Source organism: Gymnodraco acuticeps, unplaced genomic scaffold (genome assembly GCF_902827175.1).
Source record: "Gymnodraco acuticeps unplaced genomic scaffold, fGymAcu1.1, whole genome shotgun sequence".
NCBI lineage: Eukaryota > Metazoa > Chordata > Actinopteri > Perciformes > Bathydraconidae > Gymnodraco > Gymnodraco acuticeps.
The window spans coordinates 459,798-486,758 of NW_022989755.1; the positions used below are offsets into that span (position 1 = coordinate 459,798).

The 26,961-nt window shown below is 39.8% G+C and overlaps 1 protein-coding gene across 5 annotated transcripts in view; it reads right to left on the reverse strand.

The window, feature by feature from the left end:
• Positions 1 to 26,961, reverse strand: part of vti1a (vesicle transport through interaction with t-SNAREs 1A) — a 109,821-nt gene that overhangs the window by 69,743 nt on the left and 13,117 nt on the right. For 3 of the 5 annotated variants that reach the window (XM_034211331.1, XM_034211310.1, XM_034211323.1), the window contains exons 4-6: positions 19,484 to 19,561; positions 14,144 to 14,164; positions 7,815 to 7,899 (exon numbers count right to left, since the gene is read on the reverse strand). In XM_034211331.1, the coding sequence (XP_034067222.1) occupies positions 7,815 to 7,899; positions 14,144 to 14,164; positions 19,484 to 19,561 (184 nt within the window). The remainder of the gene's footprint in view (positions 1 to 7,814; positions 7,900 to 14,143; positions 14,165 to 19,483; positions 19,562 to 26,961) is intronic. The other 2 variants (XM_034211318.1, XM_034211337.1) reach the window with 1 other exon arrangement.

A 26,961-nucleotide genomic window follows, 5' to 3' on the forward strand; every position in this document is an offset into this window, starting at 1 on the left:
TATCAGTAAAGCAAAAGGGAAATGTTGAAAAGCAGTAATAGCTCTTCCCTTTTAGATTTGTCTTGCTTTAAACTCTGTTGAATCCGTATTAATAATATAATAAAACTGTTCACTTACGTCTGCCAGCTTGACAGAAGACTCGGTGTTAATGGTAGCTTGACTCATTTGTCATTACTCATGTTCTTTGTAGCAGCTTTCTCCTTTTAAATAAAGCTGGTTGTGACTTTTCTACAATGTAACAGACGTAAGGGAAGACACTGGTCAAATAAAAACCAGGGAATTTTTCTTTTGTGAACGAGGGAAAAATGTAATAATATGTTATGTGTCTGTTGTGAATTAGTCATATGCTACCTAACACCACCATCTCTTGTTCCTATACTGCAGCCCATCCACACTCACTCTGATAAATGTCTCTTTTTTTTTTACTTCTTTTAGTGTTTTAACTGACATCAATCCTCTTGTCATCCAGTGCGTCACCATCATCACTAAATAAAAATGTCTGATACGTCCTCGGGTGACAAGGTGGCACAATTCTCTCTCACTGCCACTCTTTTAATATATTTCACTATTTATTTATTTTTGAGATTCTCCCTTTCCGTTTTTAATATTTCAGCGTCTTAGATGTAGCAGCAGCTCTTTAAAGCGCCCATGGGGGCTCCAAGTCCTCGCTTTTGTCTCCCATTTCCTTCTGAAACTGTTTTTCTTTAACCTCTTCACAGTTGTTGTTTTAGCGCTCTCCTCTCTGTCGCGCTTTCTGCTGCGTTCCCCCTACCTCCCTCAGCTTTCTCTGTGTCAGCCAGAGGTCAACGCTTCACTTTTTTCTTCTGCATGCAAGCAGGCAGGGGGTATCTTTTTAGTTATTGTAACCTAAAAATAGAAAAAGAAAATCTGATTTAAGGTTGGAACCAAGGTGTCTTTTAAGATATAGCGGCGTACCACTATCTAGCAATTGGAGGGTGTTAAATATGTTGAGATAAGGATTAGATTACATCAATCAATGATTTGGATGAGGTTTGATTGAGAATAAAGACCAATTTATGACCTGTTTCTGAAATTACATATTTATAATTTTAACATTTATTACTGACTGACCATTATTTAAAGCTGAAATTAGCCTTTTTTTTTTATTTGAATTGATGTGTAGTGTTACAAAATGAATCCATAGTGTAGTAGAGAGTGATGAAACACTATTATAAACTGCATTTACTATCAATTCAATGCATGTTGTCAGTTAACAATGTTAATGTTGTCGTCTTTATACTTCAGAAAATAATATATATGTGAGGGTTAATGTAACCTTTTTCACTGCATACCACCAGCATGAGTTGAAGCTGTTGTTGCAATGTGTGGAAAGTTATGGATTGGAACTTTAATATTTGAATAAATCTGTGCTTTTTAAATTGAACTGCAAACAAAAATAACAAGAAAAATGAAGTTTACGTTGATAAATCAGCATCATTTCAGAATGGACACCCAATATTTCTCTTAGCAATGTTGCCTCATGATTTACTGAGCCTGAAAGCTCCAATGAGCTCTCTAGTCAGATCATTACTTCCAAGAGTCTCATTATGTTGAGAGCCTTGTTGAAGCTAATAACTGACTAAAGGTCTAATTATTAGATTTTCTCCTAATTTTATTAAAGCTAGCTAACACTTAGTGCCCACCCAACACAGGGATACAATCAGGCTGGTTGTTGCCTGAAGTTGTTGAACTCAATGAATGGTATTATCCATTCAGGGACATTTTGATGGACTTCAGTCTACCTTGTGTGAGTTCATTTAATTTTACTCAAACATGTCAATTGTTGCAATCTCTGTAGCGGCACTTAACTTAAGCTAATATTTGGATGTTTGCGCCAACACCTGTCGATGCACAGGGAAATACAGACTTGCCCGCTCACACAGCGAAACAGGCGCACACACACAAACACACACTCGAGTCTGTTGGTTCAGCTCTTCCATTGAGGGTGCGTATGCTAGCTGGCCATTGTGCGCCTTAGGCCTTTTGTCTGTGCAGCCTGAAACTGGTGATTGCACCTTAGCTACCGCAGTTCAAGCGTAAACAGTGTGTTCATGCCCTTCGATATACACTGTTGCCAGTGGACCCCTAAATCCCTGGAACAGCTGAGTCCTAGGGTGTCAAAGATAATGGCGATTTATTGCAATGCGAGGCTTTCTCATTGCCCCTCCCGCCCCCCTTTCCAATAGTCCCCCCCCCCCACCCCTCCCCCTTCCTCAAACAGATTAAAATTAAGCCTTAAACATGTGAGGATGGAATTAACACATTTAGCGAGTCTCCTCTTCCCACATCCCATTTTCGCTCCAGAGCGGCTGATCCCTGCTGCCGAACGCGGGTGCAATTTTAATGACTCGCAACGTTTTTGAAGTCCACATGAAAAAAGCGTCGCCCGCCGTTTGTGGCGGCGCTAGATATGGCTGGGCCACGGCCGGCCATGATTGGGGGGGACACACGCCGCCGACTCGGACTCCAGGCTCTTCGATAGGATCGGTGTCATTTTCCTCTCCACGATAAGACGCCTTGCTGACAAGGTCCGATTAGGAGAGAAAAAATCATTATTGCTACGCCTTTCATCCACCGGGGGTTTACCGATAAACAGCTCACCCGCGGCTAGATTTTCTGAGAGCGAGATGTTATGCGTTGAAACATATATTGCGGGAATATGGTTTCAAGCTACATTTTCGAGGCGTTTTCAATAATAATATATTTTAGCTATAGAAAAAACTACTTTTCTTTAAAATGTATTTTGCAAAAGCTCTCCCCCTTCCAGCTGAATGCTCAAGCTGAGAAATATTTTATTTAGCTCTCCCTTTCATTAATCAAACAATTATCAAATAACTTTATATTCTTTTTCAACACAATAGGGCAAGATGATGGTATCAGCCAACAAAAAGTAATTCATTATTCTATACCTTAAGGAAATCCACGAAAACTGATACATATTCAACATATATTCAAACGACATTGTAGAACAGAGAGAATGAGTTAACAATGGATCTATTAGTTTGAAAGGATAAGATTTACATTGCATATATACTGTATATGATCCAACAAATATTGTATATATTCAATAAAAAGAATCCCTTGAAATATCAGCAAGTATCACATTTTGGTGTTTGAGCAGGTCACACACAACTTCTATTTAATTATGTAAACTTCATAAAATTATCTGTTCTAAAGTATGGAATTACCAAAATAATAAAACACTTTGCTTAATATTTAATAAATAAGAAAATGTTATAATGGGACAATTTCCATCAAAACATTTTTTTTTAAATGTGTTGGATTTTATTATGAAAGAATATGTTTTAACAATAATTAAATGAAATACAAAAATATGTTATAATGTTTTGGTATTTCCCAATATTGTACATATTGAATAATGAAATAAAATGTGCTAGTAGTTAATAATAGCCTCTGCTTAAAATATCTCTTGCGCTTCATAAAATGTAAGTGATTGTGTCATTTGCTAAGTGTTTGCTTATGGATTTGAGGAGCGAGCACCACTTTGGTGGCCCAGCACCAAAAGAATCATGGAGTCTGATCTTTAGAGGGAAGAGGGAGAAATAAAGCAAGTGTGAGAGAAACAGAGAACGAGACGAAGATGGAGGGGGAGAGATAGAGAGTCGGGACAAACGTACGCTGTGTTACTGGGCCACTCCAGCGCCCGTGGACTCTCAGCAAGACTCAAAGCCACACTCTGCTTCAAAAGGCAGCCATGAAGATTTTTTTTTATGTTTACAAAAAAATATTTATTTATTTATCGTCACTCTGTCATTTATCTGTTTTTTTCCCTTGCTGTCCCAGCACCCCTTGCTCTGCCACAGGAATCATGTTCGATGACGCCGACGTGCTCGCCCTCCCCTCTTCTCCCCCCCATCTCTTTTAATACCACTGCAGTTGAAAATCAAACTGCTCTAAAACAAATTGATGTACTCTTTAATATAGTCGTCACATCATCACAGGGTCCCCACGCGTCTGCCTTGGTGACAACTGCAGGGCTGCTTAGCTTAGCCCAGCGATGGCTGCCACTTTGTTGGTCGCTTCAATGATTTATCACAAAAAAGAGAGGGAGATTGTGAAGAGAGAGAAAAGGGGAGCGACAGAGAGAAAAGACCCCTGGATAACGATTGAGTCACAAGCACCTTTGATTGACAAGGTCTAATCAGCTTATCTCCATCCTAATAAAGTTGATAGCCTGCGGTGCTGCTCTCTACCTGGCATGGCGTGAACTTTGGGCTGTGCTGGGGCCCATGGGGGCCGCGCTCTGGCCCTCTCTGCTTATCTTAACGGGACTGAAATCAATCCCTAATGAGCTGTTTTCATTTTGCAGGATTGATTACAGGCCCCTAAACACCAAGAACAGTCGCCTAAGAAGTGTTCTCAGCCTCTTGCTGGCCACCTTTAAAATGCAGAGTAGCAACGCTTTTGTCTGTGTCAGTCTTTGTTTCAGTGGCTCATTCTGCTGGCCTTGCTAAGTTATTTGTGTCAACTGAACAAGTATAAAGGGGGATGGATTTTCAAAGTGAATTCCTCCCACATTTGCTGGTTGATTTATTGAGTCGTATTGTGTTTATATTGCCTCTTAGATTCATTCATTCGCAACAATTTAAAAAAAAGAAGCATTTCCATTTCATTTTAAATATTAATACCAAAAAAAATAGAATGACATTAAAGCAAACTACAGAAGCTTCAAGAACAAATACGACTGTTGCTGCTACAATAAGCCCATAATTCAGGTCTGACCCTAAGTCTACTATTACTGTTATTGTCCTACATTTTACAGAGCCATCAGCCAAGGCCATTCTATGTTGACTCAACATGGCAATTTGAGATATACAATTATTAAAGTGATGCCGGTAAACAAAGTAGATGATTTTTATTACCATAACTGGAAAATAGGCTGGAGTTTGAGGCAGCATTTTCTCTGCCTCGTCTTGTATGAGCTGTCGATCAGCATGTAACTCTCTCCCTTTCAATGAATAATAATCAAAAAGGTGAAACAGCTAATCATTGCAACTTAGATGTCTTATCTGACATGCTATCTATTTCTAAACAAGCAATCATAAATCATTCAAAAATATTTTCAACTGTGGAGGGATGGACCAAAATCTGGCATGTCTTTGATTTAACATCAGTCAAGCCTCCACATTTGGGCATTTCAAATGCCCCTGACTCAAATGTCTTTAAATTGGCTAACTGCATGCCCTCCCTCTTTATTTAGGGCTCTCTTTAACTGGGCTAGCCCCCATGTCTGCTTGTTGCTGTGCCTTGGCTTTTAAGTCAGTGCTCTTCACTAATGAAGTTCTATACTTTATTTATGAGACAAACAGAGGTCTTTGGTTCTTGAGGGTGCGTGTGGTAAATAGCTCTGCATGTCCAAAGAGTCTCCTCTATATCCCTCTGAGGGCTCTCACTGCTTTTGGCAGGCCTTTGTTTTCGCTAAATACACTGGAGACATCGAGAATGGTAGAAAAAAAGGCTGAAATCTGATAAAATGGTACTGTGTGAGGATTTATCTTTTCTCAGAACTAAGAGTCGTCTTTTTTCCCTTAAATGTGACCTAGAAGCATCCTGGCTTTTTTGTTCCTGGTCATTAAGAGATATATTGTCGACGCTGAAGAGAAAAAGGGGGCAAAGCTGAGTTTCTACGCCATTTCTTTGTTCAGGATATATCTCTTTGAAATAAAATGTATTTTGGTTCCACTTCCCCCATTGGTCAATTACAGTTCTTAAGGGTTACTGTGTCATTGTGGATGAAGAATGCAACTTTGAATTACTGTAAAATAACGATGCTAAATTGCTCTTCGTAAAAAGTACAGCTTAGATGTCTGAGGAGAGTTGAGGTTTGTAGCAAGAAAATCATTTACAATATGACTAAAGAGTGTCTGATAGGAGAAACACTTAACGCTCTAATTATTTGTGTTTTACGCCTATGTTGTGTGTTTTAAACTCAAAGCTTACTCTTTGACAGTTGCAAATGCCATTTTGTGCATTAATAAAGCAGGTGTGCTTCTTGGACCTTTATTTAGTTATTTTTTATTTGTTGATTTGAAAGGGAAGGAACTACACAAAATACAGGCTTTTTTACTTCATGGTTTGCAAAAAGATAAATCCCAGTACTTTGGGTCTCAATACAGTAAAAGCTAAGGCAGTACTATGATGTAAATAGTGCAGGATTTCATGAAGATGTCAGGGGAGTGTTGTGCTTTTGCCGCTGTGGAACCACAGATAATTTGATTTGATCCAAACTGAATATAGTATTAGATGTCGTGCCGTATACAAATACGTTAACCTGATGTTTGTGCCCAGTGTGTGTTGCTGAATTTGAGAGCTAGGCATATATAGTAATTAATCTAGTGGAGGACTGAATATTCACTGTGTATCTATGTTCTTTCTGCAGATGTATTCCCTGTTTGACCCGGAGACATTGCCATTTCAGGTTGTGCATCTGAGCGGAGGGTTGGTATCGACAGCGGAGTAAAGGAAGGGGTCATGGATTAAAGACGTGGGGCGAATTTTCCCCACCAAACCACAAACACAACCCCCAGCTGGTGCGGACCAAGCCAAGTGTGTGGGACCAAGGCAGGATAAACGAGCATTGTTCTTAGCTAGCTGCACACACGGTGGATGAGAGGACCACCGGTGACACAGGGTCAAAGGGCATGTGGCCGACTACGGCAGGAGAAACGGCCGGGCCCAGGAGGTACTGAACACTGTTAAGCCACGGTGGGCTTCTTAAACACCAACCACACTATGAGGGAAACATGAAAAAACAAGCCATTATAGCGATAACACGACTGGGTGGAATTTAAAACCAGTCGGCTGTCGCAGAATTTGACGCAGTGGAGGAAGTGGGATAGCGGCGGGATCATCTGAGGCATTTGAATCAACATTTTTAAGCAGAGAAAGCAGATTGTATTTACGAATCTGTGAATGCAAGTTACAGGGAACATCAAAAGCCGGTGGTCTGTGTGCGAACCTTCCTTGACTTGAATTATTAAATCTGTCGATGTCGCACACGCCAGCCAACCCGCGATTATAGTGTAAATTGACAAACTTTTTCAAAACTACAACGGAAGCCTCAGAAAGCTGGTTGATACTTCAAGAATGAGCTTTGATACATCTCTGAGGAATACACTCTGCTTCAACAATGTGGGGACTGTCAGGAAGGAAGACAGGAAGAAAAAAAAAATGTTAACTGGTTAAATCTATTTAAGATCCCAATGAGCTTTTTTCCTATTTTAAGATAAAAACCCTCCTTGATAATGAGGAAAAAAGGAGCTGTGTGTTTCTTTGTTTGGATGGTTTATTTAGAAAGTGATATTGTGTTGTTTCTTCCTTGTGCACTCCTGAATTAAGAACTTCAGGAGGAACGCTGACGTTGTTTATTTTCACAGACCCCCCCCTTGTTTTTGTAAAAAAAATAAAAATAAAACACCACCACCCAACCAACACTCAATGCACAACACACACACCGCCGTAGTGATGCACATATTTTCTTCGGGAGCAGAGCAAGGAGAAGCGGCGCTCGATCTGTTGCCTGTACACCTCTCTCTCCCTCCCTGGCTCGCCTTTGATGTGCTCCCGAAAATGTCATCAGGCGTCAAGGAAAGAGGTTTTTTTTATTTTTTTAGACCCCCCCTTTCCCTGCTACCCCCCCAAACACACACAAACACACATATCCACCCACCTCGCATATGAGCAAGACAATTTGCTGTCGCTCACTCATCCTCATCACTATCTTGAACACCACCCCGCTCCCTCACAACCCCAATCCAAAACAGAAGACGTACCAGTTTCTACTGCTATCTGATAGCCGGCCTCCAGTCTCCGTGATGACCTTTCCAGCTTCTCTGTGTTGTCCAACAGATGCGCTCGCTGCAACAAATAAAGGGGAGAAAAAAATAAACCAGAGAAACAAACGCAAAAAAATAATTTGATTGAGAGGGCTGGGACCCATTTCAAAGAAACACATCAACACTGTCAACTAAACAGACAGACCACATCCACAGCAACAACATAATGCAGCCAGGTTGGCAATAACCTTCATGGATGACAATGTGTTATTTGCTGATGGAATATCAAGCATATGCATGTTGAGGCTGACAATGTAAGAGGTGCTGCCGCCTCATCTTGGACATAAAAACAAGAAGTACTTTGAGGTTTGTTGCCTCTTGGTATTGTTCCACAGCGTAGCCTTCTGCTGCACACAGAGGGAAGTTAAGGAAGGGATGTGGAGGGAATTAAGATACAATAAAATGTCATTTAAAGCTTGCCAAAGGAACATCCTGTTCAGGTAATGGCTTTACACCGGAGGAGACATACAGTATAAGACAAAATCAACATTACTCTCGCAACTGTAGAGAGTTATGCAACCTTTAAAGTTTAAGATCTTGAATAATAACAATCCATCAATGTCAGAAATGTATATCAAATGGGCATCATTGTAACGGCAGGAAATGTAATAATTATCCTAAACAAAACTATCAAATGTATTTTTTGCCTTCTTGTTTATCTACATTAATGGACCAATACAGTATTTAATGATGTATGAATAAATGCACCCCTCCGCCTCACCCCCACTTGGTTTACTCACAGCTATCAACAATTGACAAGGCTGTCCATTGAAAGCTTGGAGCTAAGGGAGCATATCAAGAAAAATGTGTTTCATAAATAATTAAATAAGCAATTTGATCATTTTTTTCAAAGTGGATCTTTGTGAGTATCAAGGTGTTAGCTAGGGCTGTAATACTGTGTGTAAACATATCAATTGATAGCAGTGCCTTAGATACTAAGAGAACCAGTGCTTCTGGTTTATTTTCTAAGGCAACATTTGATCTTTTCTGACTGGCAAGGCGAGAAAAAATATCCGATCTGTTGACTGATGGCCTTGAGTTCCATCTCACAGTATGGGCTCTTTAACATAGGAATCTGCCATTATGTTTACATTTAATTGAGTTTACATATTAAAATACCCCACCATGCATAGAACTTGAACTTGTTGATCTATACCTGATGATGTATATTGTTTGATATGAAATGTTGTTAAATCTATTTTAATATTTGGTTTTAAACCTATTCTTCCAACTGCCACCATCAGGAAAGCCTGCCTCTTATTTAAATTAACAGCTAGTCAATTTGTCAATGAGTCCTCCAAACGATTATTGAATTAAGCAGAACATTTCTAGTTAGGAATATCTACTTTATTGTTTCAACATTACATTGTTTAATTCATTGAACAAAAGAGAATACTCAACTATGCATCATGCTTTAGTTCTTGCAATAAAAGTAATTATTCTACCACAGTTTACCCATCGAGGTTCCCCCTCCCTCTCCACAAACGTGTGATTATTTATTTTTTGACAGTCATATATGGTTTTCTTTCAAAAGGCTACTGTTTTAACATGTTTCCCAGATGTCTGCATTAAGTTTGATTCTGTGTTTTCGACCTTTAATCTTTATAATACGATTCCCAAGACTTAATAAACTACATATCTCATTAAAAATATTCTAATGTACTGTATCACAAGGGGGTTAATCATGGAAGCATTTGTTTGATCAGTCTTTGTTTCAAATAATGCGTGGATAAAACACTGAAGTAGTTTTATTCAATTAAATTATTCTATTTAATCATCATGGTTGCTCTAAGCAAATCTTTAGATATTGATTTCATTGTTATTTTCCTGATTAGTTCAAATTAACTATGTTTTTTTCTTTTACCACTTTCATTCAAACAATTTGGTGAATCAAAAAAAAACTACCTTAAAGTCGTTTGTATATCTAAACCTTTCCTTATAAGGCAATACCATCATGCAATCTGTTAAACTAGGCAGAGGCTAATAGACATTTTAATGAAGTCTATTTTGAATCTATGGTTGTTCAGTGCAAAGTTTTGACCACCTATCTAACATACAAACATAGCTTCAAACAACATAAATAAAGTCCACTGTAGCAGTCAGGCTTTCATTAAATCCAAAGTGAATTCAGAAGAAAGGATCATAAACAGCGTAAACATGGAAGGCATAAATGTTTATTCCAATGTTGTTGGTTTTGATGGCCCTTTCTAATATGCTATGTTAAGAAACTGATCAGATGTAACATATTTGACACTTGAAAACAACCCGACGAATGACATCCGCCTCTCTGACAAGGGTTTAGACCCATCACAAGAGCGAAGGGGACAGGGGGAGAAGTGAAATCTCTAGTTTTGGTTAGGCTGTCAAAATGTGTACCAGCTAATCACTCAGAGGAAATGAAATAACGTGGAAGAAGAAAAAGAAAAGAAAAGTCAACGACACACTTTTCAAAGTTTGACAATAAGAGGGATGGGAAAAGAGCAGGGAGGAGAAAACTCCCTCTGAACTCTTTTCTCTCCCTCGCTTCCTTTTTCTTCGCGCCGCTGACAGATGTCATTTAAAATTGCAGAGATACTTTTCAATAGTTAAAGGGGGGGGCAGGGGGAGGATAGGAGAACGGGTGGGTGTATGTGTGGTAAAATGGGCCGCTGCTAGGAAAAAAAGCGATGGGGTGACGGTGAGTGGGACAAGGTGTGGTGTGTTTTTGGTGTAAGGTGTGGCGGGGGGTTTCAGGGAGGGGTTACTTGGGTGTGGAAGTGGTAGTGGCACCAGCAGTGATGGTGGCAGTGTGCTCGTGGGAGAAAATGGATACCAAGCTTGGGCTATAATGAGCCCCTATGGATCAGAGGGGACGTATTGACATGCAATGCTTAAGCTTATACACCTAGACCACGGCTGCAGTGCCTGTGTGTGCCTGGGAGCATGAGGCAGTCGGGGATACTGACAGAGTAGCGCACTCCCCGGGTTCTTCAAAGAGCTCAAGTGATTAGTATGTTATCATTACCATTCGAAACGTGATTTTCTTATTCCCTCTCGGCAAAGGTGACACGTCTCGGGGAGACGGCCGGCAGACTCACTGCGATGGAAAGCCACTTCAAAGCTTTCTCCTCCTGAATTTCTCCCTCTCTCTCTCTTCTCTCCCGCGTTCTGTCTTCTTTTAGGGCCGGGGGGAGGGGAGGGTGAGCGCGGGTGGGTGTGTGAGGTGGGTAGGGGGTGCTGGGGGGGTTTAGTTGTGGCAGTGGCGGTGTATACGTGTGTGTGTGATCATTAGAATAATGCGCCCCGAGTTTGACGGTGACAGAACCTGAAGGAAAGGGTGAGAGTTCAGCCACTAAGAATCCAGTAATGGCACACTGTGATGGCCCTAATAATGAAACAATCCAGACATGGACGCAGGATGATACCATGGAAAATAATGAAAAGGAACATCTGCAATAAAAACATCCTACACTACTACATTGTCTGTGTTGAGGCTGATAGAGAGATTATGTGTACAAACTTTGTCTAAAATGAGGCGACTCTGAATCTCCAGATAAGCAATTTTTAACAAATATCACCAAAATGTGAATCCAAGTGATCGGCTATGGTTTTATTCTGCAGATAGCAAGTCCAAGATATCCTTGTCAGCATTTGTGTCCAAGGAAAAGCAAAGTGGCTGCCAGCTCCTATTGTGCTACAAAGACATATCAAGGCTTGACCCCCGTGGTTCTGATATAAGCATCATGGGATCTTCAGAATAAGACACACATACTGTACAATGACATCTATTCAAGCTCCAATACTGGCTCACAATTCAGCCCTGACATTAATAAACAAAAACAAAACAAAAACTATGCATGTCATCATAATGATATCTGATTGTCTCATGGAGCCTTCTAGCAAAAATATTTAAATACAACATATGATAAATGTTGTGCATCTCTGAGTGTACTGGTGCACCCCACCACCTCCACCATCATTTCTCCATATGCATGTATGCCTTTTCATCTGACACCTACATTTTGAACAAAGGTCTTCTTAGGAGCCAGGAAAATTGTGTTTTTTTGTTGTGCTGTTTTGCGTCAAGAAACACTCTTCAGTTGTAAGTTATTAACAGGGAGCCCCAGAACAATGCAGCTGTAGCTCAAACGAAATCTCTCCCCTCTTCTTTCGCTCTCCTGCCTTTTTTCAATATCAAACACGGGCGGTTACTATCACCATTTTCCAAAGTTCAGATGATTTCCTTATTATTTCAATAAGGGTGGGGGAGAGTCAAAGTGAATAATGATGACAGCTGTGATTCAGACTGACTGTGTGATCTTCTGTGCCGTTTGTTTGGGACTTGTAAGACGAGGAATTACAAGTGTCAAACAGCTGTGAATATGGGTGCTAAATATTTAAACATGTTTTTCAGCTGAAGAAAAAAAAGTATAGTTTTTTAAAAGCAAGGCTTAAGTGTGTATAAGCTGTGCCAGCCTTTGATTCATATGCAGGAAGAGCAGGAGGGTAAAAGACTGCAATGGGAGAAGAGCAATGGCGAAGAGGGCGCAGAATCAAGCCCGGTTACACAGATCGGGTCCTTACAAAATGGGGAGACAGGTGAGGTGACTCAAGATGTCTTCTGACCCTCAGGCTAGCAGGAAATGCACAGAAATAAAGGTGGGAAGAAAAAGGGGAAACAACAGTAGAGCTGAATAAAAGAAAAAGGGGTGATAACATGGCATCTGGGCTCTAAATTATGAATAGGTGTGAATGGTGAGCCTTTGATAGGAATTGAATTACTCTGTTTCAGAAGAGACCCTTTTGAACACATCTCAGTCAAAGGCACGATTAACAACATACTGTAGGTACACCTGCAAATACAAGTTCAGCCACACTTCAAAGGACAAGCAACAAAATGTACAGGAACAACTGAATCTGCCTCAATTAGAGGGAAATACATCTTTGTGGGTATCAATGAAAACTAGTCACAACTACTGAGTGTTGATTGAATAATTATGATTGTGAATAACATGCTTTATATTTGTTAAGCAACATAATGTTATTAGAATTCACATTTATATTGCACTACCAGAATAACCAGTATAACGTTTGAGAGAATATTACTAATACTTTAGGACGGTCCGAGAACAAGTGATTAAGTCAAACAAAACAAAACGGTTGCATTAATACCATCTTAATTCATAAACACAGTTTTGACCACTCAATCAACATTCCATGTACAGATTGCCATGGCCGCTCAAATCATGCCTTTATATTATACTTACAGCTTATACAAATACAACAACATACAAGTTTAAGGAATACCCATTTGATTTCAAATCAAAGCGTTTCGTTTACAACCTACAAGAGAGAAAAATACCAACTGTTGTTAAATTAATCCGTCACAGAAAACTTTAATGAAAAGTTATTCTTATGTGGAAAAATAATCATTTATGCCATTTAGTTTAGTTATTTTACTTTGATTTCATTAGCATGCGGTAAGCTAATCGGCTAAGCAATAGGATAACTCTTGTTTCTGTTTGCTGTGGATTGTTGTAAGTAGATCTGCTCAACCAAAATGATATTTCAGATGTTGCATGTTCGTAATTTACCATTATTTACAAACTATCATTGTACAGTACCTGAAGTGTTGAAGTGTTTTCTTGACATTTTTGTTTGTCTGCACTGATGTACATTTTTGCTGTGCACTAATAACAACACTTGATTGACACTTGGTTTCATTGCTTTGCTTGCTTTGGAGACAACAACCCTTACATTGCACAATTTAGAACATGAACAATGAAATACATCAAATGTCATGCACTGAGTTCACTAATCTATGAAAATGGGGGGTGATATTAATGGAGAAGTGAATGATAAAACTACCTTACAGTCATGATTGTACAGCTTCAAACACATCGGTGGGAATTGCACTCAATCCAATTCATTACAAAATGGAGTGAGCAACTACATGGCCTCATTCAAGAAAATTAGGGGGTAGTACATCTTGCAAGCAGCAAATCCCTCGTGAAACAAAGACATTGATCAGTGTTGGGCCAAATCACCAAAGCTTTTGAAGTGTTGCTTCATTTTGCTGTTTCAGTATCAGAAATAATATCTTTATGATATTTAAGGTAACTGGAGAAACTGACCTTAGGTGAATTCACTATCTTTGGCTTGGCTTGTAAGCCGCTCAATCAGACATGCTAAAAAAATATGTCCAACTGAGTTGATTTGAATTTTCTTCAGGAGAGCAGGGCAAATTGAAATTTCAGTGGGAAAGCAGAATTTAAGGAAGCACTTACCTCTTCACGCAACTTTATCAACTGCATCATGAGAGCAGAAGGAAGAAAAGAGAAAGATGGAGAGAGTGAAGGAGAGATAAACATGGCAGGAGGAAAATCAGTCATGTGGCTGAGTACAGAATTAACCTTGACGATTTATCTGGTTTGCATGTTTAGCATTTGGAAATCACTAGACAAACACATTAAACGCAGCTAAACACGGCGCTCGGGCTGACTTTTTTGAACAAACAAAGATCAAGTCCTGGAGCTGTCACATTAAACAAAGAGAGGGAATGGATCGCTCCACTTGCAATATCAACTAACATTATCAAGGAAGTCACTTCACACAAGTCAATATAGCAAGAGCAAAAAAATAAAATATAGTCTGCACAGTTGCAAAATATTTTTCCTCAATATTTTAAACTGCATCTGTCATTTTGCTGAATGCTCTGGAAAGGATACAAAGGGAATATGTGCCCTTTGGAAGAGAGTTGGAGAAATGCTGAGCCACTCCGTTTGTTCCACTGTTTATCAATGCTGATATGCTGTCAATACTACATGTAGCTTCACGAAGGTGCATTTAGATTATGTATAAACCATGTGAGGATACCCCTGTATACATCCAGTGCAGCGCCTTATTGGGACAGCCACAGATCATGAAAAATTAATCTTAGCATAGCTATACATTTTTGATGAAAGAGAATAGCACATTTAAAGTGAAGTAAATAAAAAATGCTATTCTATTCTCTGCCCTGGAAAAAACCTTGCATCTCTAAAAATGAATCAGACATTTGAAGGAGGGAAATAATCCCATTTGCCATTAATTATGTCTAATCACAATTAAAAGAAGGTTGCTTCCCTGGCCTGTTGTTAAGTAAGGGCTATAGAGAAGGAAAGAGGAGAAAGGGAAGGCTGGGGCTTATCGTGGGAGTGCAACGCGGTTGGTAGAAAAAAGGGAAGGACATATTCCTAGATTTGCAAGCCTTTAAGGTGTTTGTTTTTTTTAATCCACGGTTCTTGGCCAACATTAAAAGATGATTAGATTCTAATGCAGTCTCAGGGCCACTGTTACTTGTGCTGTTTATTTAGAATTGTGCAAACTGTAATAATGTTATGTTATATAAGGCTGACATTTTTGAGATCTTGAAATACAAACTTTAATTACTAATTCTGTGAAAAGAAAGGGAACAAAATGCATATTGTGTCTGAGTAATATAAAACAAAAATAAAGCATCAGCCTCTTTCTATTGGTTTATGCCAGAATAAAATTTGAATATAACTTATATTTCAAATGTTTACCTTTTAAACTGGAATTTTAAACAACACCAAAATAATATTATACTGCATACTATATTTGCCTGCTCTATTAATATTCCACCACTAGTTAAACACTCGAAGAAATGCTGTAAAGTGCTGTATGATAATAAATGCAGGATAAATATATACTATATAAAACTAACACAATGTGCTTCACATATTACAATTTAGCATTTTTCGCAGCACTCCCCCTGTTATTTTAGAAGCATCTCAAAAAGACTTCTGCTATCATTTTGGATTTATACACCAATCAAAAAATCCAACGCTTCACCTCAATATCGCAAACATAAAAATATAGTCGGTGTGTGTTATCTTGGAGGTAAACAAGTATAATTGCATGTTATTCTAAGGAGCTCTTTGCCTTGAAAAAGTCGGTCGTATTCAAGACGCACTAAAGAGTTGAAGCTGTCTTTTTTCTAACTCGAGCAACAACTCCCCACGAAGAATGCATTATTGAAGAGGCCAAAGTTTAAAACTATACTGTGGATGTGCTTATTTGGGGCATGAAAAAACCCAGCAGATCCTGAGATCCCTCACCCCGGCTCAGCCATCAGTCAATGGGTACCAAACAAAACTTGTTCGAGCTCATTTGTGCTGCCTGACTGATTGCAAGTGCTCGTGGAGGATTTGTAAAAACTATACGAGTGGCACGTTGAGCCGTGTTTCTTCCTGCTTAGCTTTATTTTTCTCTGGCATCCATTCTTTAATACAGCCAACGACGCTTGTGCTGCTCAAGAGATATAGAGCAGTAAATACAGAATATTGTAAATGTTATAATTACTCCTGCATGAGCGCCTTTGCCTGTGTTTTTGTGATGCCAGCCAGTATTCAAAATTGCACTGCTGCAATTTTTCTGTTATGATAATCAGCAATTTTTTTTTTCAAACAAAAGATTTTTTTTATCCAATACGGAATTCGATACAAGTGGTAATCTGCTTCCTTTGTAGCCTGTAAAATCTGGTCCATGCCGGCTTAAACCAGCACAATCTCTTGTGGCCAAGCCTTCTGCTGTGACTGAAATCGAAACTATTCCGTATAGTGTTCGTGTGTGAAAAGTGTGTGTGCTTCTGCTGCTTTGTGTGTGGTGTCTCTGTGTGTGTGTGGTTTCGTTGTGTGTGTGCGCGCACCAACATATGTGCGTGTGTTGCATGCAGAGGGAAACAGAAAGAAAAAATGTGCAATGGTAGCCTACCACATTATTAAAAAAACGAGTGATAGTGCCAATTCAGTCTCTGTTCGCATACAGATAACGAATAAATGCCGAACTCTATTAAATCGTCCTTTAGCCATTATCGCAGGGCCAATACGCCATTTTCAGAACTTATGACAGTTCCCTATTTACTTAGCTATAAATCCTTGCCATGTTACCAACAGATTTGTGACTGGTAATGATCTGCTCAGCCAGGGCTATATGAAATGATCCTGACCTCTTTCAGATCGTCAGGAATTAAATTGACCGACTTGCCCCAGCCCCCACCATCTTTTCCTCTCTCCTATCACCGCCGTCTCGTTAGATAAAAAACTCTGAAGTTCCGAGTACTCCACTCACAGCAGGACGAAGACAAGTATTATCTGCACAAGTTTAAAAAGAAAAAATGAGGTAAATACGGCACCTGTGAGGAGAAAGGGAAAATGTATATCCTCTATTTACTGTGCTTTTGCCCCCACCATTAACTTTTTCTAAGGCTTGGAGTGTGTAGGTGTGTGTGTTTTAGGTATATAATGTATTATTGCAATTTTTCACGTAAGGAATTATTATTGCAAATTATACCAGCTTTTTTGAACATTCAAAAATGTATGTTGTATTTTTTCAACATATAAAGGTTTTGAGTCCTGGTCATATTTGGAAAAAAATGAAATAAGGAAAATATAAAAGAATAAAATGATGAAACAAAGGGAAACAATACCCTGCTAAATAGTTGATCTGTTTTAATGGACATCATGTATGGCCTAAATATAAATATGTTATTGTAATGTGATATCTTTCAATATTTTAAATTGTATTTAACATTTTATAATTTTATAACGGACATGATGATGTTGGGCATTGATTTAAATGTCACATTCTGCTATTTTTTTGACATGTGTGTAAACCTGGATTAAATTATTTTGTTTTATTGTTTTTCATTTTGCAATACAGTCTTTTGACGTATAACAATATCAAATAAATTACAGACAGTTGGTGTCAATTAATAATAATAACTAAATCATTTCTAAAACTATAAATACAACAATAAACAGCAATTTCCTAAATGTAGAATATAAATGTTATGAGATTCCATAATATTACCCATATCTAATCATAATTTGATAATGTTATTTGTATATGTACAGTATAGACTTATAAATATTACTTTATTACATGTTTGGATACATTTTGAATGAAAGGAAAATAAGATTTGAAATGAGATGTTTTTTTCAGCTTCTCCTTGACAGGATTCTGATAGAACTCCTCAGTGTCTGAGACGTGACATTTCTGACAGCGAGTCTCCTTCCAACTTCTGCACAAAATGTCAGAGTCACTTTTGTGTCTCGCTAATTTGCCAGAAATATGCATTTCAATTACGCATCTTGGTTCTTGATACATATGTTTCTAAGATGTGCGGTTCATGGGTCATCATTGAAATGGTAATAGGGAAATGTTCAAAAATAAATAAAAACAACTTTTTTTTTAGCTTTGCTTAGCTATGAGTCTTCTAAATATACTCACATAGAGCACTGGGGGACTCAATGTGCAAATATGCATTTAGGTATTCATCTTTGTCCTTTTCCTTTCTTGATTTGCACGTAAATGCAAAGTATTTATTTGCATGTGAATGTGTGATTGTGTGTGCCTTGAGACACAGTAAGCCCTGCAAGTTGACAACCGATTGTAAAGGTAATATATAATTACTTAAAAGACATTTGGTCATAGTTGAGAGTGGCTGTGTACGAGTGGCAGCTGTGCAGGTGAGCAATAGGTAAGTCTTAACTGTTAAAACGCTGTGTGCTGAATCCAGTCATGTATCATAGTTTTGATGCCGTTCTACATTTATTTAAAAAAAATAACAAAACAACTTAAGTTTAAGAGAACACATGGCATATTTTGGGAAATTAAGATCACAATTCATGATGATTGTTTGTCTTCTCCATTGCAATTTTCACAAGAGCTGTGAATGAATCTTTTGTAGACTTTGCTGACAATGAATGGAAATTGGTCTTTATCTGTTGTTTATATCCCTCCAATTCAACAGGCTGAACTGATATCCAAACAAAATGTCAGTCAGCGGCTTTTAGAGAACAATAAACTAATTGTGAACACGGTGATTGATAATAGATCAAACCCGGCTAACAGTTAGATATTTGCTGATATTAAATAAGAATAATAAAAAATGATTTAGGGGCTAAAGGATAATTAGTAAGGAGTACCACACCAAAATAATTCTGTGATTTCTTTAAAAATATCAATTGTCAAAAATATGAGAACCTGTATTCTTAATACATTTGAGTATCTGAATTGTGCGGGAGTTTAAAGAAAGACCGGAGAGCAAGATTTAGAAATTCTGGGTGTGCATGTGTGTGTCTCTGTTTGAGTGCGGACCTCGATGGAGGGTCTTTTATATTCTTAAGTCCACACCCGGCTGGAGAACAGCTGTGGGACGGTTGGAGTGGGGAGTCCGGGTTTTTTAGATTTAAATTTGTGTTGGATTGTGTGTTTGTGTTTTGCTGCGTGTGTGTGTGTGTGTGTGTGTGTGTGTGTGTGTGTGTGTGTGTGTGTGTGTGTGTGTGTGTGTGTGTGTGTGTGTGTGTTGCACGTGTGTGTGTGTGCACGTGTGTGTGTGTGTGTGTGTGACAATCTGGCTTTGAGCAGACCCTGGTCCCAGGCCCTGAGCCGACTCACTGGCAGCCCAGCTTTGCATTAAACAGTGTTCCTTCCGCATGACTTGGTGACAATGCTGTGGTTTTGAGCTCTCGATGGCCTCTATGAGGGGCCCCACCTCCTCACCCTTGGGGCCAGTCAGCCACCCACACTGGTGTCGTCTGGGCCCCTGATTAGCACCTCACCTGGTTCTCCGAGGAGCCGGCGTCATCCCCCAGGAGATCGTTGCGCACCTCATCACTGTAGGCGATACGTGACCTTTTCTGCAGGGGGAGGAGGATGAGGAGGAAGGACAAAAAAGGAAGAAGAGAGGGGAGAAACGGGGGAGAAGGAAAAAGAGAAAACAAGTGGGGAAATATGGCTTAGTACTGTCGTCGAAGCAGAGACACAACAGACATTCCTTAAGCACGAGAGCCCCCTAATGGAACTCGGTGACAAACAGTCATACACATGTAGTGTGTGTGTGTGTGCCCTTACAACACATGTACTGAAAACAAGCACGTCTGGGTGTGTGCCTCCTTCCAAGGTGAACTACTGTACCTAGTGCACTTGTGGCACAGAAGTGATGGCAAAGAGCCCCCCCACCTTGCCCACTTAAACAAATATAAGTTGAGGGATACAAAATAAAAACCTCATCTCGTGTGCACACGGGGAGATTGTGGAACAGGGGCGACAGGGGAGAGGGGCCGGGGAGATGTATTATGAGGAAGTATCACTTGTCAGCGCTAAATCTTTTCTAGGGGCTGTCACCGCTGTCATCCCAGTGCAGTGGCAGCCTCTGTGATAACACCAATGCTGAGACTCAGACAGGGAATAATTCATCACCCATTGGCGGCCCCTCGGATTTTGGGGTTGCCTCTCTCCAACACACAAAAACCCTTCTCTCTCTTTCCCCCCGTCTCCAGATGGGTGAGAATAAGAGGGAATGCCATGTCCAAAACAAAAAAAAGAAACCCAAAAAGACAAACACACACATTTCATACACACTTCAGAGTGTGCCACCTCCGATTGTGGAAGAGTGGGCTGCCGTTGTACCGCTTGTTTACAGACACCCGACCCGTGGAAAAACAGCCTCTTGGCATGCCCTCTAAACTAAATACACACCAGCAGCAGACAGAGAAAGTGTTTACTAAGCCTCCTTCGCTTTCTCTCCCTGCCTTGACAGGGTTTCTAGGTGGGCTGCAGGAGGTGGGCAAAATCAAAGACAAATACTAGCATAGGAATGAAAATATCACTTTTTCTCAACACGAATTCTTTCTATTTTCTACATTCACTTAATTCTCGACTGTAAATAAATAAAACAAAGAGAGAGAATCGGTGAAGGAACACCAACACCAATTACCTGGTGGGGACCTGCTTCCCCCCCTAAAATACAGTATATCCTTCCCTGGAATCTTTCTATTATCAGTAAAAGTTTGAAGAAGCTATTGCATGAAGTTCTTTGATGCTGCCTCCTTTAAGACAAGCACAACTCAAACTTCAAAAAGGCCAATTCTAACCTCATGAGTGACGATATCAAGCTCCTTGATTGAAATAACTTTAAAACCAATCACAACCGAGCTAGTTTTTGTGTGTGTCTCTCTCTCCTCATAATCTGGAGCAGTGAGTGGAAAGTCATGGCTGATGTGATTTGGCTGTTATTATCGTGATGGTGAGGGCCACAGTTCTCTGGAGTAATTACTGACTAGACGGAGGGCCAGACCACGAAACCCATTAGATAAAGAGTGCACCCAAACAATCCTCAGCCACAGGGACATGAGCCAACCACAGCATGCCCAGTGGGGGGGAAAGAGAGGATCGGCAGCAAATAAAACACCACATAAACCCCCCCCCCAATACGTATTACACAGGAGCACTATGTCAGAATGTGCTGTTCAGATGTTTCTGCAATTGTTTTGTGATTGTGCCCAACAACGATTAGCCACATTATCAACTCTTTAGTTTGCGTTAATTGTTGCGACACTTTATAATGTGACAGAAAATTCAAAAATACCTAGAAAATTAAGAACTTAATAATAACTCTAAAAATCAAAAATAGATACATTGAGATCTACGGAAAATATTTGTGACACAAACATACATAATATAGTAATCACTGCCTTTTTTTTCTTTCCTCTGAACAGCCTCCTTTGTTCACATTTCTGAAGAAAATGTTTATTTCAAGAAAATATTATTGAGAACAAATATTTGTAATCAAGAATAACTGAGTGATCATATGGAACATTTATAATAAGAAATAATTGTAGCAATCATATTTAAATTGTATGTGTATATGTTAAGGTAATTGAAGTGGAAGGATTTGTCCCTGTAAAATAAATTCATCTAATTTTCCAATTGAAAACTTATGTCAGTACTTTTTAAGCCCATCTTCTGTGCAGAGGTTGAATTGGGTCTCTGTGCTTCTGTCAGGACAATAAAAGAAATATCAGAATTGAGAAAAAACCAGAAAGACAATAAGCATCAATTTAAAGACGGCTTGTTCACTTGTACACGATGCACAAACTCATATTTGTTACCAGGAAAAACACCCACATATTCCATTTAAGTCAAGTTTCATCTTAAAGCGCTGCAGTGCAACTTAGGGGGAAAGACGACTTCAGCAGTAATTGAGACGAGGAAGCCTGGGAGAAGCATTGATTTGAATGTTAAGGCTTACGTCGCCTTCAAACCATATGCAGGGATTTTGGGGTATTTCTAAATAGCTGTCTGTTACAGATGAATGTATGAAGCGTTTCTGCAATGAGAACAGTGCAGATAACAAAGGAAAGTATAAAGAATGGAAATGTCAGTGAAATGAAAGTGTGCCGCTACTTCCCCTGTACCTACTGTATACACTCCAGTTGTTGGATTCCCCCTCAGGAAAACAACAGATTCCTGAGTGATTACTGCCTTCCCATTTCATGTATAAACATAAACAGCTGTGCGATATTGACTGCCTAATACAGGAACAGATTTTGATTATAAGTTAGGGTGTTAAGAAAAAAGTGACAACAGGATCACTCTTGAGGTCAGGAAAGCAGATATCAGATACCTGTTCCATAGTAAAGCAAATTGTCTATTCTATAAAGAAAATGCACTGAAGCTCTCTCATTTCAGTTACAGTATGTAAAGAAGGAGCTTCATATCTTAAGACGAACTAATCAGCCTTTGTAATCTAAAAAAGAACGAGCGCTTTCAGAAGATACCTTATTGCTCAGAAAAGAAAAAAAGAGCTTTTTTTTAATCCTTTTGAAAGGTCTGTCTTTTGTCACTTTTTTAATCTTGGGTGAGAATTTGCTTCTATTCCCGGAAGCACACAAGAACAGTACAAAGGTACATCTTAACTTTATGCAAAGTGGCCTGCCTTTAAAAGTCTACACATCCCGTCAAATGCAGCGATGGAGGTGCTGGTGTCCTGTCAAAAACACACGTTTTACCTCTGTTGACACGCATAGCAGACGACACAAAAAAGACTCTTCTTTACCCATCAAAACGTAATTACATATGCATGCATAACAATTTATATCAGATATGCTAATCAGTTTGGCATAATGCTCTGAGCAGCAAATGGTATTTATTTAATTATAGCAAATATATGGATATTTCCTTTGTGTCCAATTCCTTTCTAGTATGTGGGCATGCATGGGTATATATCGTCTAGATAAAGATGATGATTTTTTTATTTTAAAGAAAGAACAAAGGAAATCTTAAAGAACATCTGTTTACAGAAAATGTGTTGAAGATTGTAAAACAAGGACCATTCCTAATTTCAAGCGGTCAACAATCTTTGTGATGAAAAAGGAAAGTTCTACAAATAAAATAGCTATAATTAAAATCAAATAAACCGAGACTCACACACATTTCAATGCCCTCCAACTCTCCTCGTTGTTTTTCGCCCGGTGCAACGAATGACACAAGGACAAGCGCAAATAATTGTGGCGCCTGGAAAGCTACAAAATGTAAACAGTTCATTAGACGGGAAATAAAAGGCGTAAAAATACCCAGGGGCAGAGTGTAACGAGGGGCCCTGAAGTTCCTCTGCAGACGCTTTTTCCCTCCACTTTCCCGAGCTTTTCCTTTTTTCGCCCTGCACACACGGCTGGTGGCATAGCATGAAGAGTAATTAAGCATATTCAATTTACTATCCGACGTTCCATTACAGGCTTTTTCAGCACAAGGAGAGCGGCAGGGCATTTCCAAATTTAGACCCAATAACTATTTTGTCCAGCTCCATGCGCTTGTCTGAAACCCTAACAGTTAAAACTGCTCTAAGAAAGTGAAGACAAATCAAAACCATTATTTAAATAATAACTATGTGGCATAAAATGAACAGGAATACACAAATATGAATTATTTGTCTGGAATATCTTGCAAAAACTTCCCAATAAAAAGTCTAAAGTCAGGAATAAAATGACAATAAAGTGGGGTAAAAACCTTTCTTTATGTTAACAAGAATGTGTGTTAAACTCAAAGGTTATCTATTATCACTTTCTTTCCCCCCTCCTGCTGTGCTGTGATATTTTCCCAGGTGATGTGTGGACCAGCACCAGCAGGTCCCACTCTGGTTCCCCCCCCCCACAAATGGGGCAGAGGTGGGCCGATGTGGCGTGGTGTTAAAAGGAAGCGGAGACCTTTAAGCAGGCACAAGTATCACAACAGCATCTTAAATAATGCATCTCTGCTTGGCAGGGGTTTAACACACATGCGCGCGGCACAAAGGAAAACACACACACAAATTGTTGTCTGGTGTCTTCTACTCTCCTTTAACACAAACAAATTGGGAGAGGTTGTTCAATTAAGTAAGTGCTCTTTCTAAATACATTTGATATATTATCAGACAAAGGCAAGTAGCTACAATTGGGATTGTCACAGGAGGGTGTCATTTGTGCCTTTGTTTTATTGTGGTCTTTGGTGCCACCCAATCCCCCGATTCTGACTGTAGTGCCTGCTTGTGTGAGTTCACACGCGTGCGCGAGGGCGACTGTGTGAGCGACGGAGGCTTCCACGAGCCTTTGCATCCCAGGGAAAGCGTCTTTAGAGAGCGTACGCGCACAACATATGTGAATGGTGGCCCCGTGTGTGTGTTCTCTCCCCTAATAGAAGTGCAGCAGTGGTAGAGGAGCCGGAGCCTCAGATAACAGCAGGGGGTCTCTCATTAGCTCACAGGTTGGTGCTTTGGTGGCTTCTACGCACACGCCATTGTGTTCCACTTCCATGAAAAACCTGAAGGAGTCTCATACTGTAGAAGCCGTTGTTGAAAACACAAATAAAAGGTGAATGATCAACCTCTGCAAGGTAATAAATGAGCCTGCGACATATCCAAACAGATGAGGTAGGAGACTTTTTTTAGGGTGGAAAAAAAACATTTTGTCATGAAATAAAAACATGATGGTCAGAGCGACTGTGAGAAAACCTCTCTTTATTTGAATTACCATTAAAAAAAAAATGTAATTCCTATTTTTAAATTGTATCACTGAATCTATCAATAGTTGTATTACGCAAGTAAACAGGATTTTATCTCTGGGGGAAATACCTCGCTGGTGAAAGAGTACACTATACTGATAGGGCGCTTTCATGCTTGTACCTCTGTGATACCGGTGGTGTATTTCCCTGTCAAAGTCATTTCTATTGCTAAGTACAGCAGAGATCAGTCAATAAGCCTAACGACTGTACCCACAAAGCGAGAGGCCGAGAGGAGGAAAGAGAAGAGAGGAGGGGGGGAAGGATTGCAAGTGAACTCCAAACAAAAGAGCCAATTCAAGGAGGGCTTTGATTGAAGAAGCGCCATACACTTTTTGAAGGCCGAGGGATCATCTCTCAATGGTTATTTCTTTAAGGCATGAGGGCCCGATTAAACCCAATATTAAAATATGGAGGCGCTTCTAATGAAAAATCAAAGGCCCTGTTTCCCCTCCCACACCCCCATCCTTCCATCTCTCCTTCCCTCCATCGTGTTATGTCAGGTTGTCCTCCCTTAGCCCACGGTTGTGTAGGAGGGGACCGAAACAAAGTATGAAAAGAAAGAAAGAAAGAAGAGAGCAAGAGAGGGAAAGAAAGAAAAAGGGAAAAGAGAGAGGGTTATAGAGATGAGGGACCTAGGTGCTGGTGGTGCAAAACAGAGACAGACAGCAGTGGTTGGAGGAGTAAATCAATAGAGCAGAGCCGTCGGGGAGGCGGGCAGCCAGGGCAAGGAGAGAGGAGAGGGGGAACCAGCACAGGTGCCCGGGCTCCGATCACAACGCTGGCTTCTGGCGTGCAGTGGGGAATAAAGTGGGCCTCCCCGGGTCAGCACCAGAGAAAAAGGTGAGATTAGAGGAAAGTGGAGGAGGGATTTTCACAGAGTGGAGGTGGGAGGGGTGGTAGAGGTGGGTGTTGGAGGATGACGAGGAGAGAGAAAGTGTGTGTGGAGGAGGAGGGGGGGTGTTAGGAGATGTGCAATGCAGGATACCTGGCAAGCCAGGGACCAACCGGCCCATTAGCCTGTGGCTACCTACATATGGTTCACTGAACCCACTGCTGAGAAGAGCTCCTCTCCTATCAGTCCTGCCATCTTTTTTAAAGAAAGAAATACCTTCACTTTTAACCCTTTCTCTGCTTTGGAAAGAGGTTCACTCCTGACCTCGATTTATGATTCATTTCTGTTTGATGTCTATTCTTGGAGTGTTATCTAAAATTGAAAAATGTAATAAAAAAAGAAAAAACCTAGACACAAAGGGAGAGGAGTCGGGCCTGCTGAGCATGTGCGTTTGCACGTCCGTCAGTGGACACGCAGAGAAGACTATCTCCTTCAGTGCTTTGCCTTTTCTTGTAATGTGACCATTGTTGGTGCTGAATAGCGCACTCATTAGCATAAGAATACAGCAGCACATATAGGGACTTAGCCAGATCATTATCTCTATATATTTATGTATACTTTGTTATTTCAGTAGCCAGAACGCATTCAAATGCTGATGAGGCCAGTAAGGCCCCCTTCCAAAGCCCTTCCAACATGTGCCCTCCTGAACTTCCCAATACACTTACCAGTTTCCTGGGAGTCTGCAGCTTTAGTACTGGAATTCACAACAGTAGTTCAAAACATTTGGGGAACAAGCCTCCTGAAGGCTACAGAGATGATGACTCTTAGAACAGATTATAAAAAACGAAAGTCAAAAGAAAAAGAACATGTAAACGAATAAATAGAGATGTTGAATAATTCAATCATCTGCAATTTACTGAGCCATTTTTTGAAAATATTATAGTTTTTTTAAATTGCACAAATATGTTTTCCTACTGGGAAATATTGGCCATTTGATACATTCAAGCGCAAAAAGCAAAGAATATTATATGTGATTATTCTGAAGTAAAAATGTCCAAAGAGAAAATGTACAAAAAGTTTGACGATACAAACAAGTGATCTATGGTAATAATGGGAACAAAACTAAAGAGTTTAGTCTCACTGCAGGAGCACGCTGATGCTCTAATGGTGGCCAACCTCTGGGATAATTGAAAAAGAAAACCTAATTCATCTTCCACAATGAAATTCTGATCAAGGCCACAGCCAGATTCCACTGCAGGCTTCAAAAACAGCAGAGAAAAGGCTAAATTGTTGGTCGCTGAGAGCAAAAACACTTCCCCTTTCTTTCTGACACGCTCCCTCATTAGAAACACTTAGGATGAGAGGAAGAAACTCATTTTAAATTGTGTG